Source organism: Lagopus leucura, unplaced genomic scaffold (assembly GCF_019238085.1).
Source record: "Lagopus leucura isolate 7727_CA_CO unplaced genomic scaffold, USGS_WTPT01 Super-Scaffold_100157, whole genome shotgun sequence".
Taxonomy (NCBI): Eukaryota; Metazoa; Chordata; class Aves; order Galliformes; family Phasianidae; genus Lagopus; species Lagopus leucura.
In genome coordinates this window covers 1,295,794-1,313,888 of record NW_024962334.1, presented here as the reverse complement: position 1 = coordinate 1,313,888, position 18,095 = coordinate 1,295,794, and the positions used below count along the sequence as shown (strand labels likewise).

Sequence of the window (18,095 nt, the reverse complement as noted above, 5' to 3'; positions counted from 1 at the left end):
CACACCATTTCTGCTGGCCACATGGAGTATTGTCTGGTCTGGATGACAATATACCAAGATGTCCCTTGTGTTTACCTTTCTGAACAAGAAAAAGAAGTATTTTATACTTCAAATTAGGCTCCAGTAAACAGGACAGGAGTTGCAAATACACATACACCCCCCCAAAAAAAACAGTTAGATAAACATTCACATTTGTAAGTACACACATCTGCATGTCCATGACATAAAAGACCAGATATATAGAAAACGCTGTGCTTACCTTATTGCGCTTGCAGACAAGTGGCCATAAGAACCACTGGCTGAGGAACTGCTACGAGAATTATTGAGAATTGTGACCAAGGAATTTGGAGATGTCCGTATCATGGTCTGAAGGTCAAAGCTGTGATCAGATAGGGGGGATATAGACAACGTACGCTTTCGGCTTGGTCTGGCTGATAATCTTGGACTCGGAAACCTGGTGCCTGTTATGTAAACACAAATAATTATCCACCAGGGTACTTAATTGCATTTATTTTTTATCAGGGATGGGTAGGGAGTCACTAGACACCAACGTGCTGTGATAAGCCCACTCTCTCCACTTGTGATCTACTGGCTACGATTGAGGAAAATTAGGATGAAAAATCTGTCTTCCTGTGGCTTACCTCAGTGGAGCTGTGTTTATTAATGTGCAAGCAAAATGATTAATTGCTAAACAAAAGGAAAAGACTTTTATGAGTTATCCCTCTCATTTCTGGTGATTTATGAATCTGATGGCTTCTTAGACTTTCACATCATTAATTCAACCACAAGCAAGTCATTCGGATCTAGGCTACTAACACACCCAAACCCACACGTCCTTAATACACAAAACCAAAGCTAAAACTGTTAAATACAGCACAGAAATGAAGCAGTAGCTTTTCCTTTGCTGACCACACTTCTGCCTGGACACTACTTGATGCAAAACTAAAAATCAGGACTGAAAATCACTGTAAAGGTCAGTTCTATCAACAGAAGTTAAATTGGCATTCACAGCATCAGACTGAGAAACAGTAGGCTTTATTTGAACTCATCCAGGATCCCCTGATATTCCAGTGTTGGTGTGCACAGGGCTCTACTGTTTCCAGATTTCTTAAAACCAGAGATTAAGCTTTTCAAAGCAGTTAAGAGAAAGTGACACCATTCAAGTAAATAAATATTACATTTCTAAATCATCTGTGCAGCTTTGAAATTCTTTAACCCTGCTGGTCTATTTTACTACATCATCTCAACAGTCTGCAGTCCTGATGGAAGACAGATTGCTTTAAATTCATTCCCTTTGTTTAATTATTTTCTATCTCACTTAAGTCTGAGAAGGAGAGAATTACTCTCCCTCCTGTGTACTGAACTATCTCCTTTAACAGTACTGTAGCTTCTACCTTTTTAATCCTGCAGTAAAGGACTGAGTCCTAACAATCCTGACAGCTTGGCTCATGCAGGTCCCTGGTTTAATGTTTATTTTTACTTCTCTCCAACTGTTTGATTTCCTCTGTAACTTACTCAAAATTAACACACGTTAGCAAGCCTCCGTTATGGATCTACTTTTCTTGATTCTTGCTCATCTCTTGGTGCTCTGGACAACCTCTCAACGGAGTATTTAAGTCTACGTGCCTAATAATAACCAGTGGGATGGACTTCAATTAGACTAATCCCAAGGACACAGCTGGATTACAATCTGCTATTATGCCTTCCTTATGCATATAAGAGTGTTGCCCTTCTTTCTGTGTACACTATTCAAGATTTTTATCTGGCATTAAAAGCTGCCACTGCATTGCTGCTGTGCTTCCATGAGCACATCTCTGCCTACAGTCTTCATCTAAGCTGTGCTGGGTTTTGCCTCACCTGCTAACACGGCCGTCAATTCTTTTTGGCATTTGGTTAAGATGTTGTTTTGTTTTTTTCTTTTGTACACCATCTCTGCAAGAGGCCTTAGCCCATACTGCTCAGCCTTTCGATTCAATTCATGTTCTCGATTCATCATTTAAAACACAGGCATAGCCATTTATTTCTTCCTAGAGCTACTACACTTATTTTATGCAATCTATTTTATCTCCTTTTCATAAGCTTGCTATTATAGTGTCTGCTTGATATTTCATTAGTGCTGTGCTTCGTATCCTTCATATCTTTCAAAGGTTGAGATGTTTTATTTGTGCCAAAATAAAACCCACCACTGATAAGCAGCTATAAGAAACTGCAATGCACTTAATAAGAAAATACAAGATACATGCTATGGTAAAACAAAAATGACACATCCTTCACCCACAACTCTCATCTGCTGACTGTTCAGCCAGCATCAATTAGAACAAATCCTCTGAAGTCAACGGGGGGAATGTAGTTTGCCTGAGCTGAGCATACAATTGGAGTGCTTTAAAGGTGAATAAACTATGCTACTGCTGTTTTACAAGGGGATGGCTAAGTACAGGTGTTTCTGGTTAAGCAGCAAGTAGAGGGAATAAGACCTGCTAGACATTCACTGACCAGCAAAGTGAGATGTTGTTTAGACATGATGGACGATTACCAGCTATTCTAACGGTGTGCTATATATGACAGGCAGAGAAGGTAATTACGCAAAGATGAATCCTCTAGCACAAACCTCACCGTGCCAGCAAGAAGGCAGCAGGCACACTAAGAAGGGGACAAGCAAACAGCTGCCACTCTTTTGATAAGCAGGACCTAGTGTAATGAATTTACAGCTGAGGGTCACTGCGTGCTGCTAATGGCAGCATGTGAGAAGTTTCAAGTGAGCGTTTCCATACCTAATACTTTTTAAAAGTTAGTTCTTATAGCTCAGAAGCTCTGTTCTGAATCTGTACGACTACACAGTACTTGATGCTCACTTGGGGAACTCCTCAGGACCCTGCAAAATGCGAACTGACCAGACAGGGGGTGCATAGGTTTGATTAAAGAAGTGGAGTGGTTACAACAACACCAACACCTGAATATCTTTCATTTGAAGCTAAACTGGGTGATAAAAGCAGGGGACAACATCTGGGTTTTGCTTCTTCTGTGATGAGATGCTGTGCCTGGATGGCAGATAGCCCAGGCATTAGCTGCACCATCCAGCAGTCTCTGGCTTTGTCTTCTCCCTGAGGCAGTGCAGTTCTGCCCCCACCTAGATGCAGGAATTCACAGGGCTTTCCATCTACCTGGGATGGGGCCAGTTTCCTAAGGTCAAAGGCTTTCTTGCGTACAGGGGGAAATTCCTGCTTCACAGCAGGAACCGACAGCCAAGGCCAAGCAAGAGCTCTACAGGATCTGACAACAGGAGAAGGAGATTCGCTTCAGGGGAGGCCATGATTTTCAGCACTAGGAAAACAATTAAATGGAATTATTGTTTTTTCTGATCTCCGTCATGTAATTAGGTTTCACATCCTTAAAAAGTCTTAAGCATGAGCTGTCCATCCACTGCAGTGCAGAATGTTTGCTAAACCATTCATTTAGCATAACATCATTCTTAGCTGGTCTGTTACTATGAAAAGGAACAGATTGCTATTTTAACATTACTCTGAATAGTAAAACAAACTTTTCAGCCTTGCCCAGGCACTTATATTAAACACAAACACTTCAATATTTATTTAGTAATTTGAGATGTTTGTCTGCTCACTGTATTCTCTCACTGAAGCATTACATTCCACACTCTTTATAAAATACTTTAAAACAAAAAATGCAGGACCAGTGATTCACTGAAAAGCCATTTCCCGCTGTGCAAGTACTAAAAAAAAAAATCAGTTTGGCAAAGCATGTAAATGGAAGCCGAGAGTGAAGGCTTGTTTAGGAATGTCACCTTTTTGGAGTAGACACTATAGTTATAAGAAGCCAGCAGTAGATAGTAAAGACTTGAGTGTGCCAACAAAGAACCCAGCAGGTGTCAAAAGAAAAGACCTTATTCCTGGGATGGAGATCAATTCTAAAATAACAGATATCTATCTCTATCATAAATTTCAAAAATGAAATATGCCATCCAGCAAATCTGCCCATGAATTTGATTTCTGAGTTGTAGTTTTTAGCATTGCTTAATCATTTATAAGGCAATCTTCAGACATATATCATTTATTCTATCTCTTTAAATCAAGTTTCATCAAACCTGTTTTATTCCATCCCTTCAAATCAAACTTCTTAGAACTCACCTAAAGCAATAGTTTCTGTTGAAGGTTATGAACATAGGAAGTTCATTCTGAGCATGGAGAGACAAAGCCTAATCAGAGTGAGGATATTAATATTGACAGGAAATGAATCTAGAAACCTCGGGAACACGCTTACCTTCTACTAAACACAATATAGAAGCACAGTAAAATTCACTCTCCAAGGGAAATAGGCAGACACCAAACCCTAAACCTGTGACTTCTGAAATTTTCTAAGTGTTTAAAAGACAGTTTTGGCATCTTTCCATCCACAACAATGAATCACAGTCATTGCTACTGTCAGTATCTTCCCCTAGTTACTTTGATATTGCAGCTAACATGTATGAACCCTTAAGATTATTCAAGAAGACAGGAAGGACCTACTCAAGGACTCTGGACACCAAAACAGCAGAAAAACATTACAGCAGCAAAGGGAATTGTGGTCCACTCACAGAATCATAGAATGGCCTGGGTTGAAAAGGACCACAATGCTCATCCAGTTCCAACCCCTGCTGTGTCGCCAACCAGCAGCCCAGGCTGCCCAGAGCCACATCAGCGCTGCAGATGGGGCCTCACAAGAGCCGAGCAGAGGGGGACCATCACCTTCCTTGCCCTGCTGGCTGCCCCTTTTCAATGCAGCCCATAACACAGCTGGCCTTCCGGGCTGCAGGCGCACACTGCTGCCTCATGTCAACAGAGCACACACGATCCTGGCCTTACTCTCCCACAGCACACACTGTAGAAGGTTCACGGACACTGAAGTTCAGAGCTTCAAGAACTTTCTACTCCTTATGCAACATTTAATTTTCCAGTTAACTGTTGTCACTTGGAAATCGGTCTTCAGCACAACAAAAGGCCAAAACCTGCGCAAACTGCATTTGAAGTGCTTTTGTGCGGAGTGTATGCTGTTGCTGGAATTATTATTTATACCACAGCCAAATTACTGTGCTATATGCTGTATAAACACACAATTAAGAGACAGGCTTAGACTAGCTTCAGAAAATAAAAACAATATCTTGCAATTTGGTTGTTGCGTGGAATAAATGAGCAGGAGTCTTTGAGTGACTGAGCTTGCTCAGAATTTGATAGCAGATAATGAGGGAAACTACCAATTTCTCATCTGTGTTCTTTGAACGAGACTGGGCAAAGGTCAAAGAGTACTTTTAACATAACCATATAAACCCTTAAAAAGAAAGACCCAAACAAATGTCACTGCTTTGCATTCATCACTGTACTTAGTTATTAAATGCAAACATGGTCATTGTTACTGTTGGAAAAAAAGTCTTAATATTGGCTTCCTGCTAATTGTTTTGTTCTCTTTTCTAATCTAAAACTCTGACAAAGAAGAAAGGGGTTTTCTATAGCATGATGAATGATAGGACATTCAGATTCCTATTTAATGACAATTAATTTACTGTATACCCATGCAAGTTAAGATACTTTTAATTAGTTTTTACAAAGTAAAAGGGTAACTTCATACTCTATTTAGATAAAAGCAGCTATTGCCTGACTAAACACATTCTCATCAAATACAGAAGGTGAGCTGAGTGACCTTAGTAGGATTGGTTCTTATTTTAATTCTCTATTTACTGTTTAAAAATAACCCATTTGCATAATACCATTACACATTTTTTTTGTCTTTAACTCTGAAATAATCCCTAATTGAAAAGTTGCTGCTATAATGAACTACCGATGTGCGATCTTAATTTTTAAAAACAAACACTAAACAAATTAAAGAGCACATTTCAAATGCCTTGCAGCTAAAGCTGTGGACAGCAAACACTCCTGTTAGAGCAAATACTTAGGTACATTTTATGAATGGGCTGAAGTTATGGGCAAAGGTCAATATGCTTCCCCTTTAATAAGAAGGGGAAATGATAATAGGCTCTGGGATGCAAAACTGTAATTCTACAGAGATTACAGCATATACAATCTCTACTCACACATCCAGGTCCACTATTTGTACTGCAATGTCTTCTGATTTTCTCAGGTTGTCCAGCACACATCTATCCATCTTTCTTTAGTCCATTAAATTATGTCTGCTTCCACATAAGTAGTATAAAACTGCTAACTGCAGGCATTCAGAAACTCCATCCTTGTAGGAACTAAAAACATTGCAAGTACAGAACATCTCTTAACTTCAAAGAAGTAATGCCCATTTGTAAATCTGGGGATTTTTCCTTGCAACTGAACACAGCAGCAGATTTATATTACCTGAACTATGCAAAAAAGAATTTCCATCCTGCCCTATTCCACTTGAAATACAAACCAGAAAGTATTCTTAAGCTTTTAAGCACTGAAACCTGCACATTAATATCTGGTTAATACTCCAAGTGTGGGTTTATAATGTTCCTGAAGTGGGTTCAAGGTATTTTACTGTACTGTATCATCACTGTGCACGCAACAAGCACAGTATATGCACACTACCAGTGCTGTATGAGATTGATAAACTGGATTAAAAAGTCCTTCACTATCAAGATATTACAGTCAAAATAGTTTGTCTCAGCCAGTTCCATGGCAGTCTGTCATGTCTCAATCTTGTAAAGATTGCTGGTCAATCGATTATTTCATGCTCCCAGGCATGTGTTCTGAGGGGTAGCTACCCATATTCCTGTGTTTTCAGAGAAGAACCTCCTAACTCCCACACTCCTTGGATCAGCAAGCATAGCAAGCAGCCAAAAGTGGGACACAAGTGAGAAGGAACCACAAGCTAACAAAGATTTAAAGAAGCTGTGGGACTGTTGGACAACAAGGTGGTGTAATGCTATGTAATGCTGTACTGCTCTGTACAAGAGAGCACGAGTCATCAGTGCTTGATTAGTTGTCACCATTTTTTATTTCTCTTCTGGAAGGAACTAATTTCATCCCAATAACACGAAAGCATCTTCTAATTACTCTGCATTACAATTCTGGTTGATCCAAATAAGTGGCAGCAAGCAATTTGGAATAGGATGCTCTGTTTTCCTCCTTCACCAGAGAGGAGACAGACTGAAGATCTGAAAGATGCTGAAATGGGTAAAGAATGCTCTTAATGTTAGGGAAAACTAAGTCAGGACCCTTAAGAATTCAGCAATCTGCTTCATCTTATAAGCAGTCTCAAAGTCCATCAGTCTATGATACAGAATTGCAAGCATGCTAGCTCTCTAAGGGGAACATGCTCTCCTAATGGGAAAACATAAGCAAGCCTTTTATTAATAGAAAGCTCAGAAGGGGAAATACTCACCCTAACGATGCAAGTAAGTTACTGACTGAATAGAAAAGGACCTTTTCAAAAGCACTCAAAGCATAGCGGAAATAAAATCGACAACCCACATTCAGGAGCAGTCCTGTTCCTCGCCATGCTTTCCTTCAAAGTTTACTTTCAGACTTAATGTAACACTTGTTTATCCGGCAACCAACATTCAGGTCCTCCAGCCTCAATAGGAGACTTATGCTGACTCCTGCATGGAGACCTCTGGGGCCAGACAGGAACGATCCATATGATTCCCTTTGCAGGACTACCTTTATTCCTAGAAAATGTCACTTACTATCCATGGCATGAAGATACTCCATATGAAGAGCACCAGCTCCAGCAGTGGCAGCTGAAGGAATGATGTCTGCGTAAGGGCTGCGCTGGCCTGCCAACAGAGCCATCTGATGGTAATATTCAGCTGGACTGACGCCAGCATGTGGAGCTAAAAGCACAACATAAAAAGCAGCGTTATAATGACGTAAGGTAAATGCAAAGGAAAGTTTTATCATATTGCTGGCTTCTCTGGCTATTAAAACAGCTTGTTTATTTTGTAACGTAACGCAACATCTGCAGTATGCCACCACTGGTCAGTGTGTTACAATCAACGATACTGCAAAGACACCATTCAAAAAACCAGCACGATGTAAAGCATTAATGAGCTCTGTGACCTCATTTTTTTAAGTTTATTATGAAGTGATTCAAGAAGTGACAGGCTGACAGCAATGTTAGCTAGCGTATGATTTATTCAGTCACATAAAAAGCTAACCACCTGAAGGAAAACCCTGTTAGAGTTTTATTCTCATTTACCTCATCCTTGGCCCAAAGGAATCCATTCCTAAGGTAACAACATGGCTCAGCTTCAATAACCATTCGAGTTTCTGGAGTCTTTGCTTGGAGGACCAGAAGAATTACACTCACCATGACAGTGTTCATGTAAGTTTAGGAAAAAACAAGGACAAAGCATGCTTGCAGGACAGGTATCTGTTGTCCATGTACAGTGCAGGTCTTTTTTGGAGGACAAGCTGAAGTCGGTGAATGCATGCATCCCATCCTTCAGAATTCATACATAAGTATTTTTTACTTAACATAAAAACACTTCTGCTGAGTCAGCCTCAGACAAGAGAGGTTCTACGTCCTCTTATTGAGCACAGTGATGATTCTGACAGTGACTTGCATTAGCCCTTTTCTCCTGTAAAAATGATGTCTGAGCTTTCCGTTCCCTTCTGTGGGCTTCTGTGACAAGCACTCATAAAATGAGCAGTTCTGACCTGTCACATTATGCACTTTCTCTTCAATCTCTGCTTGTCCCACTTGTAAAACAGCTAAAATTTCCTTTCACGTGCTCACCAGAAGGTGGTATTTCAGTACATAAATTTGCCTAAAAAACTTTCAAGTTACAGGCTGCACAACAACAGACAGATCGTATATTCTTCCATGTCATTTCATAACATTTCACTGTATCTACTAAGATTTTTCTTTAATTCTAGTAACAAAATCCTGAAGGGAAACAGGATTTCAAGCTTGAATTTTGTGGATTACCGACTTACCTGAATATTCTTTCTTACACAGTAATAATAATAATAAAAAAAAAAAAAAAAAAAAAAAGGATAATTTATGCTTACATTAGAGAACTGGATTCCAAATGCAAACTTGAGAGGCAAAGTATCAACACTAGTACTAAAAGAAGGAAAATATGGAAAAGAGCTAATTTAATAGCCCCACTTCTGAAGTGTGCTACCTGCCTTTATCAAGGAGAATGGAAGAAAGTGTTCTTGATGTTACAATGTAAAACACAGACAACTTCAGGAAACGTTCAAAAAATAGAAGTGCATTGAGCAAGAACAGAAATGGCGTAAAAGCTGAGCTGAGAGAAATTACAGATTGTCAGTACTTTTTCCAAATTACAAGTTTCATTTTCAAATTCAATATAATCTACCTCATCCACCAACACTTTCTGTGAAATGGCAAGAAAAACATTCAAACCAAATCTCAAAAGAAGAGTAACTCACACTGAATCACTGATTTTAAAGTTTTACAGTAGCAGGCAACCACCATATCTTTCCAGACACGCTTAACACACTTCCTGAGCTTTCTGACATAAGCGTCTAGGTTAACTAACAATAACATTGGCTGCAAAATTTAAAATGAACTGCTGCAGAAAATATGGCAAGCTCATAATTGCATTAGAGAGTGTTCCATATGCTGAGAAATGCTCTGGTGCTCTTTAAAGATCATTCCTTACCTTCTTCAAACATAAAAAATTACCCTAATAAATGATGTATTGCATGAAGGGTAAATGAAGGGTAAACGGGAAGGATCGCAGCACTGAATTTTTCTCCTGTTTATTTCTGGGTAGCTTCAGCTTTGTTCCTTTCATTTTACGAGAGGAGGAATCTCCTTCTGTGCTTCTGCATTTGTGGGCATCGCTGAGCTTCATTTCAGCACTCGCACAACAGTAATAATGGGCTCGGTCCTTAGCCCTGCATTGAACACCTGCATTGTTCAGAGGAATCTCTGGCCAACCCCAGCCCCCCTGTTCTGCTGAGCCAGGTGAAGTGACAAGGTACACGATACTCTACCATCACTACTGCTATGGCAGTCATTAGTTACAGCTGGCAAGACTTGTGGTGAACGTGAAACTGCTCTTAGTTATGTTACGGATTGTTTTGGCTCCTAGCCATCCCCAGATCTGAGTCGACAGACTGAGTCCAATAGAACCTAATGACCTAATCACATTGGCCTAAAGCAATTAGGGTGGAAAGAGAAATCTTGGTAGGACTTTCAGAAGAACAGTAACAACTTCAAAGCTGTCAACTTTGAAATGCTATACAACGTAAGCCGTGATATTCGTTATGTTGATGGTACTCTATGTGTGAGTCTCCCCTTAAATCGTAGGATTTTTAATTTCCATTGTAGCAGTGCTCGAGCCATAATTTGGACTATATGATCCCAGGAACCTACATCGGAAAAAAAAGCTATTTTACTGCCTATCTCACCAACCAGAAGACAAACTATGGATTTCAGGGAATAGATTTAACAGTTTTTCTATAAGCATGTTGTTCTACTGAAATATCTCCAATGCCTTCATTAGTTTACTGTATTTTCATGAGCAAGGAAAAAAGCTTTAGCTAGTATGTATAACTTGTGTAGCTTGTACTAATGAAAAGCTAAACTCGAGTAAAATGTCAGTAACCAAAGCATTCATGAGCACTAACTCAATCTGTGTTGTGCAAATCTAAGTGTTTCCTGCCTTCTGAAAGCCTCTGGATACCCAAGGCATCTACACAAGCCAGGCAGGTATGAGACAGACTTAACCTGGTGGCAGCTGGAGCCAAGGCAAGATACTCCAGAGACTTCAACTGACGCCAAGCACCTAATCTGTAGACAAGTGGCTCTTAGCACCATTGTAGTTATCACAGAATCACAGAATTATAGGGGCTGGAAGGGACCTCTAGAGAACATTGAGTCCAATCCCCCTGCAAAGCAGGCTCCCTACAGCAGGCTGCACAGGTGGGTGACCAGACAGGTCTTGAATATCTCCAGAAAAGGAGAACCCACAACCTCCCTGGGCAGCCCATTCTGTGTCACCCTCATCATGAAGAAGCTCCTTCTCATATTGGTGCAGAACTTCCTGTGCTCCAGTTTATGGCCATTTCCCCTTGTCCTGTCCCCACAGACCACTGAAAAGAGATTGGCCATGTCCCTTTGTCTCCCACACTTATAACACTTACAAACATCAATCAGTCTCAGACTTCTTTTCTCAAGGCTGAACAGAAGCAGGTCACCCAGTCTTTCCTCATAGGGGAGATGCTCCAAGCCCTTTATCATCTTTGTGGGCCTCTGCTGGACTCTCTCCAACAGATCCCTGTCTTTCTTGTACTGGGGAGCTCAGAACTGGATGCAGTACTCCAAGTGATGCCTGACTAGGGCAGAGAAGAGGGGGAGGATCACTTCCATTGACCAGCTGGCCATGGTCCTTTTAAAGCACCCCAGGATCCCTTTGGCCTTCTTGGCCACAAGGGCACACTGCTGGCTCATGGCCATCCTGCAGTCCACCAGGACTCCCAGGTCCTTCTCCACAGATGGAGAAGCAGATCATCCTCCAACCTGTACTGCTACATGTATCACCATTATTCCTTCCCAGATGCAAGACGCTACACTTGCTTTTGTTAAACCTCATCCGGTTTCTTGTTGACCGGCTCTCCAGCCTGTCCAGGTCCTACTGAATGGCAGCACAGCCTTCCAGTGTCTCAGCCACTCCTCCAAGCTTCGAATCGTCAGCTACTTGCTGAGGGTGGACACCTTCCCCTCGTCAAGGTCATTGATGAAGATACTGAACAAGACCGGACCCAGCACTGACCCCTAGGGAATACTGCTGGTCACAGGTCTCCAAACAGACTCTGCATGGCTGATCACCACCCCATGAGCTTAGCCAATCAGCCAGTTCTCAACTCACCTCACCATCCACTCATCTATCCCACACTTTCTCAGTTTTGTTATGAGGATGTCATGGAAGGCAGCATAAAAAGCCTTGCTGAAGTCAAGGTAGATGACATCCACTGCTCTCCCCCCATCTGCCCAGCCAGTGATGCCATCACAGAAGGCTATGAGGTTAGTCAATCACGAGATTCAGATTCAAGGGGAACAGCAGGACAAGGGGAAATGGTTTTAAGTTGAGGGAGGGAAGATTTAGGTTGGATGTCAGATGTTCTTTACAGAGAGAGTGGTGAGGTGCTGGAACAGCTGACCAGAGAGACTGAGGATGCCATGGTGTCCAAGGCCAGACTGGATGGGGTCCTGGGCAGCCTGGTCTGGTATTGAATGTGGAGGTTGGTGACCCTGCATGTGGCAGGGGGGTTGGAGATTCGTGATCCTTGAGGTCCCTTCCAACCCCGGGCCATTCTGTGATTCTGTGATTCAGCTAGTAAAACCTAAATGCCTGCTTTTAGGTGAGCTGAACAGTTCTGTAAGACTCCACGCACTGCACTACCTGCATCTCACTGGATGTGAGACAGAAAAACAGTAATGGTAAAATAACAATATTTTTTTCGAAATATTTACTAACTTAACAGATATATGATGTTTATCCTATATCAGAAGTTCCAAAGCTCCCTGAGTCAAAACATGTATTTCTAAGCATTCAAATTGTTAGTTTAGAATATATATGTTTAAGTTTTAAGATAATATCTGTGTTAAAATTAAAAGAATTAGTAAGGATTCATGCAACCTCAAAAGTGCTGCTAGAAAAGTCTTATGTGCATGCCATATAGCTTGACTGACAGTAGGTCATTAAAATTTATTCTCATAAGAATATGCACCCATAACTAATGGATTAACTGTAAAGGTATATGTTCTTGTAAGTGAGGACTAATTAGTTATCCATTTGGATAGGGTGCACTGCTCATTTTTCAAATTCACCTAAGAGCAGTTTAACTCTGTTTGGTAAGTCTCTGCAGATACCAGCATGAAGACTTTTCCCATTGTTACACTAAGAATTTAATTATCTCCACTCTACATAGTTGTCTGCTGGTGTGTTTTATTTTATTTCTCTTAATCAAATATTATGATTTTGAAATGTCAAATTACTTACTTTATTACTGAAAAACCTACTGATAACAGACTGAGGCCATTCGCAATTCTGTTCATTGCTCACTTTGCCAAAATTCCCACTGAAACAGGAATAGGAACAGAAAATGTGTCAAAGTAACAACAAAACCTACAACGGAGGTTCACTTCAGCCCAAATAACCTAGAAAGCAATAGCTATGCTCACACTAAGACCCGAAGTATCAACATTTCAAGTACGCTCACCACTTTAACTACGGTGGCTTGTCCTGATCATTAGCCACTTTAACACCAGTTTCATTTGGCCATATCATTGGCTGCAGTAAACTCAAATAAATCTACAGGATAAATTTACCAAATCAGAGCATGCTTTAGGCAATCAAAAAATACTATTTGAATCAACAAGCCTTTTGCACCCGAATAACTTAGTGGAACTACGCTAATTTATCCTCACAAAGAATCTAGCTAGATTCAGTGCAGATACACAGGATTTCTAGGAATCACACCCAGGATCAGCTCCACAAACAAAAGATGTCACAAGCCATACACCACTCTTCCAGCTTAAATTCTGAACGAGACAAGGCTTCTTTTTTTTTCTTTTCCCCTGAAGTTTCAACATTTGTGAGATGTACAAATGAGCCACGATAGTCTGATGAAGTATTGAAACATTTATGACATAATGAATATGTCTGACAAATCTGCTGAAGCTGCTTTGAATGAGGGGGAAAAATGTTGACAAGATTAATATAACTTAAGTTGCTACAATGACAGAAAACAGGAAGCCTGTCTTAACCTACCGTCTGTTGGGCTGAGTCCACGGGCTGCTGAGATCATGGACAGGGATGGGCTGCTGTGCAGGGAGCGGATATAGTCCATGTATGGGTTAATGTATGGGTGAGGAGTGCTGAAGGGAGACTCTGAGGCCGCAGCGGGATTTCTGTGTGGGGAAATTCTAATGAACGGAAGATCTGAATATGTTGGGCTACTAGATAAGGCAGAAGGCCTGGAAGACAAAAGGAGAAAAGAAAACAAACACGCCAAGTTATCTATATGATAAACAGAAACAGTTTAAAGGTAACATACTTCTGTCGTGAAGAATAACAATTGTGTTGCACATGTAGTAGCTTCCACAGAATTCGACTGCCCAAAAAGAAAAAGGAAAGGAAATGAATTCTTCTCTGTACGTATTATTAGCAACATTTCTCTGGCCAGTTTTAAAACAAGCTTATATATGAATTAATCTTTACATCCCTCAGTAACCTTTCCCCACGGAGTGCAGCAGATAATCACTTCAATTAATGTGAAATATGCATCCTGTATACCAGATATTAATTAATGCCTCAACATCGAAGACATACTGAGATGCTGAATCACTTTCATCTCATAACGATGTCTATTGGATAGAAGTTATGAGTTAAACAAAGTGCCCACTATCTTGATTTGCCAGCTTACCCTTTTTAAACAGCAAGACTGCATGTCTGCACAGAAATAATTTCAGAACATCCAAACTTTGTAAGCCATAAAGACAGTCAGGGCCTTTGGAGCGCTTTTTGTTCACGTCCCTTCCCACGAAAGATGCTGAAAACTCAGTGGCAAAGGAATGGTAGACTGCTGCATATGTTGGCGTTTAGTATGGCACAGGAGACAGATGCCTTTAACAAGCCCAAAGCAATTAACTATATCACCTGCACAAACAGAGACATGTGTAGCCTTCTCAGTCCACGTGTACAAATCCGTGATGAACCAAGGCTGAAAGCTGAGCTCACAGCTGACGCAAGAGAAGTAATCTGCTGTAACTTTCCCCACCATCACACCCTGACAGTATGACGGCATCAGGACGACCAATGGAGACCCTTCTATCACAGCACCCAGACTCCAAAGGCACTGGAAGAAGTTCAGATTTCATCAGCAGGGGTTGGAGTGCCTGCCCTTGCCGATTTGCTCTTTGGCAAAAATCAGTGATTGAGCCCGTCATGCACTTGCTGTAGTCCAACTGGCTGATCTGAATTAAATGGCTTTTCTTGTCCCTATTTTCCCAATTAATTTAGCATATATATACAGCACAGACTTGGGCAGCAGCTGCAGGAGTAGCAAGAGCAGACTGTTCCTGCTAGCTTACAAAGAATAATAAAACAAGAAATGTATCTTTTTTTCTTTTAACGTACACATACCATGATCAATGGAGATAGCTGTCATCACCTAAAAGGTCAATGGAACATGATCTTACAGGGGAGGTAATTCTGCCCTGCTATCAGCTCAGAAACACCAGCTTATGAATGGAACAGAGATCAAAGTTATGCATTCCTAGCAGGACACGCGTTTCCCTGCAAAAGCCACAGAGGCTCATAAAATCTTATGGAATAAAGATTCTTCCTGTTGCGCTTTTCTCACTCTTCCCCCTTTTCCTTCCTTATTTGCCTTTTGTGTGCTTCTTGCCCTCACAAGGCTTTTTGCAATGTAAGCAATATCTCCTTGCTCCAAAGCTTGTTACAAAGCTGCATTGGCTGTGTTAGCAACAGGCATCAGCAGTGGAATCGCTCCTTTGGCAGTCCAGTAAAGTACCCACGAGAAGCCCGGCTGCTCACCATTCATCATGTTTAAAATACATGCAGCAGTAGAAACCAGGAGCAGTTTCCCTCCACTGTGCAATACAGGCCCTTCCTTCCTCACAGAGGTTTTCTCTGCATGTTTTTGAAGCATCTGTGTTTTGGAAACACAGCTTTGGTGGAAACACAGCCTTACTCTTGCTGGTGCTGTGGAACTCGAGCAGACATGAAGCATGAGCTGTCTTGCAGTTTCCTGCCATGCTGAGGGTGGAATGCAGGAACCTTAAAATTCATGGTGAAGTAGGAAGCTAAAGTACCACAGCTGGGTATCACATTACAGGGTGAATTTCCTTCCATCTCAGTGACGAGGAAAATATTGTAGCGTAACAAATTCAACCTTAACAAAGAAACTAACTTTGTAAGCTCAGTAGGTCACTCTACAAATCATTTCCTCTAAGCTCATATCTGCTCAAAAACCATTCTGAAACCAAACAGAGGGTTGACAAGCATGAGCCCTGGAGCTATGTGGTGCATTTAGGGCAGAAAACAGCTTCTGAAGAAAGCTGGGTCTGTGTTACCCTAGTGATTCACTCTCCAACTGGCCAGAGCAAGCTGCTATGGCAAGAGCAAGAGGAAGAGTTGGGTTCTCAGCCTCTTGCTTCAGACCCAGTGGGAGCCATCCAAGGACACTGGGACTTGATTCTTGTCTCCTCTGCACTAACTCTTGCTCTCTTCTCCTCTCCCGTGAGGATGCTGCAGAAAGGACACTCCTTTGGGTAACATCAATCAGCAGTAGGCAGTAGGCATATAAGCAGTATTAGCTAGAGACAGAAAGAAGGAGTCACGAGATCCCACATAAAATTCCAAGCTCTGGACTACAATGTTTACTAATCTCACTCCAGCATCTGATTTTAACTTGTTGCTATCTTCTCTATGTGCTTCAGGCCTGTACTTTTCTCATTCCTTTGTGCTTCCAGACCCTCATCTCCCTCACAGTTCCATTCTCCCCCTGCCTTCATCTACTCTCAGCTCCCATTGCCTGGGCTCTCAGATTTCTTCAAAGACAAATCACATACCTTTCCCTTCCTTCCCCTTCGTGATAAACTTCAGATCCTTTCTGTGTTCAACTTCAGTACGAACATCTTTTGAATTGTTTAACTTCCTCCCTCAAATTAAAATAATAGTTCTAGAAAGGGTGCAGCCAAACAGACTTACTCTTAGCTGTTGCCTTCCAGTATTGCATCTGATCTTAGATTGCAACCTCCCTACATGCCAATGAAGAATGACTATTTTCATGCACAAGTAACATGCTACAGCCCAGGACTGGCTCTGCAGACACTCAGTCAGTGACGAGCAAATCAAATCTCCAGATGTGAGTGGCAGTTCCCCCCAGGCTTTTTATTTCACATGTATTTCAATCCTGGCCTGGGTCTGAGGCTACGACATGGGACTCAGAGAAAGTGACTTCAGTATGAGAAAAGTAAGGTACATCTTCAGTTACACTGCTGGTCAATGTATGCCTCATTTGTAAGCCACGGGAAGGCTCTGCATTTTCTCCTACACTGGTGTTTTCCTGACTTACATATTTAGAGCACTGAGGCTTCCCATAAAGAGAAGAGTCTGCATCCAGAGATCCTGCAAACTCAGTTCAGATTTAATAAAATACCTATGATACTGCCAACAATTATTTGATGAGGGAGATTCCTATATTTGGGGCATCAGGCTGATTTTATTCAGTGCTCAGTAACATTGATTATACCTACGTTCCAGATGCATAAGAGATAGTAAGAGAAGTAGCAGAAAGCAGAGCTAGATGTGAAGGTGCCTCCTCCCTTCTGTCCAGACTGCCTTCCTTTTCATCACTAACACACTGAAATACCGTGAATGCCACACAACTGCTGTACCTAACAGTACCTGCCTTCTCACTGCCTACCCATCTGCAGTCTGCCACCTTCCTCCTGCTCCTGTCCAGACTCTCAAGCTCTGCAGATTCTCAGGTTCTCACCAGGAGAACAGCACACAAGTGCCAAGGCAGTGAGATCAGCGTAAAGGCAAGCAGGTATATTTTTTTTTCCCGTTAGTCATGACACTTGTCTTGATGAATGTTACACAGGTGTCTACAGAGCCTTAAAAACTCTCATGGTCACACCAGTTCAGCAGCTGCAAGAATCAGATGCATGGGAAAGCACAAAATGAATGAAACTGCTAAACTGCTTTTTTTTTTTTTTTTTTTTTTTTAATTTCTGACCATTGCTGAGCTATAGGTGAGCTGCATGTAAGAATTCAGCTATTATTCATAAAATTGGTGAGTCATTTTGTTCTGTCTCTTGCAGCTGCAGCAGACAAACTCTTCACAAAAAGACCAACCAGTGCAGCCAAGAGCAACCAATTCCAATGCCGCTTTGGAATTCAGCCATCACAAAAACTAAACAAAGTACAGTTCCCTTTTCAGACCACTTAACTCTTTCTTAATTGGGGGAGCGAAATTATAGGATACTAGAAGTTGATGTAGCAAGCTAGTTTACACTTATTTCAAAAAGATCTGCATGCACAGATCATTGCCTAGCATTGTCCTGAAGTGATCACATATTTCTTTACATCAGCACTGAGAGCAGGG

General features: G+C 41.3%; 1 protein-coding gene across 1 annotated transcript in view; it reads right to left on the bottom strand.

The window, feature by feature from the left end:
• GLI3 (GLI family zinc finger 3) overlaps positions 1-18,095 on the bottom strand; it is a 202,083-nt gene that overhangs the window by 55,294 nt on the left and 128,694 nt on the right. The window contains exons 5-7 of the mRNA XM_042888646.1: positions 13,730-13,935; positions 7,664-7,810; positions 260-461 (exon numbers count right to left, since the gene is read on the bottom strand). Coding sequence (XP_042744580.1) covers positions 260-461; positions 7,664-7,810; positions 13,730-13,935 — 555 coding nt within the window. The remainder of the gene's footprint in view (positions 1-259; positions 462-7,663; positions 7,811-13,729; positions 13,936-18,095) is intronic.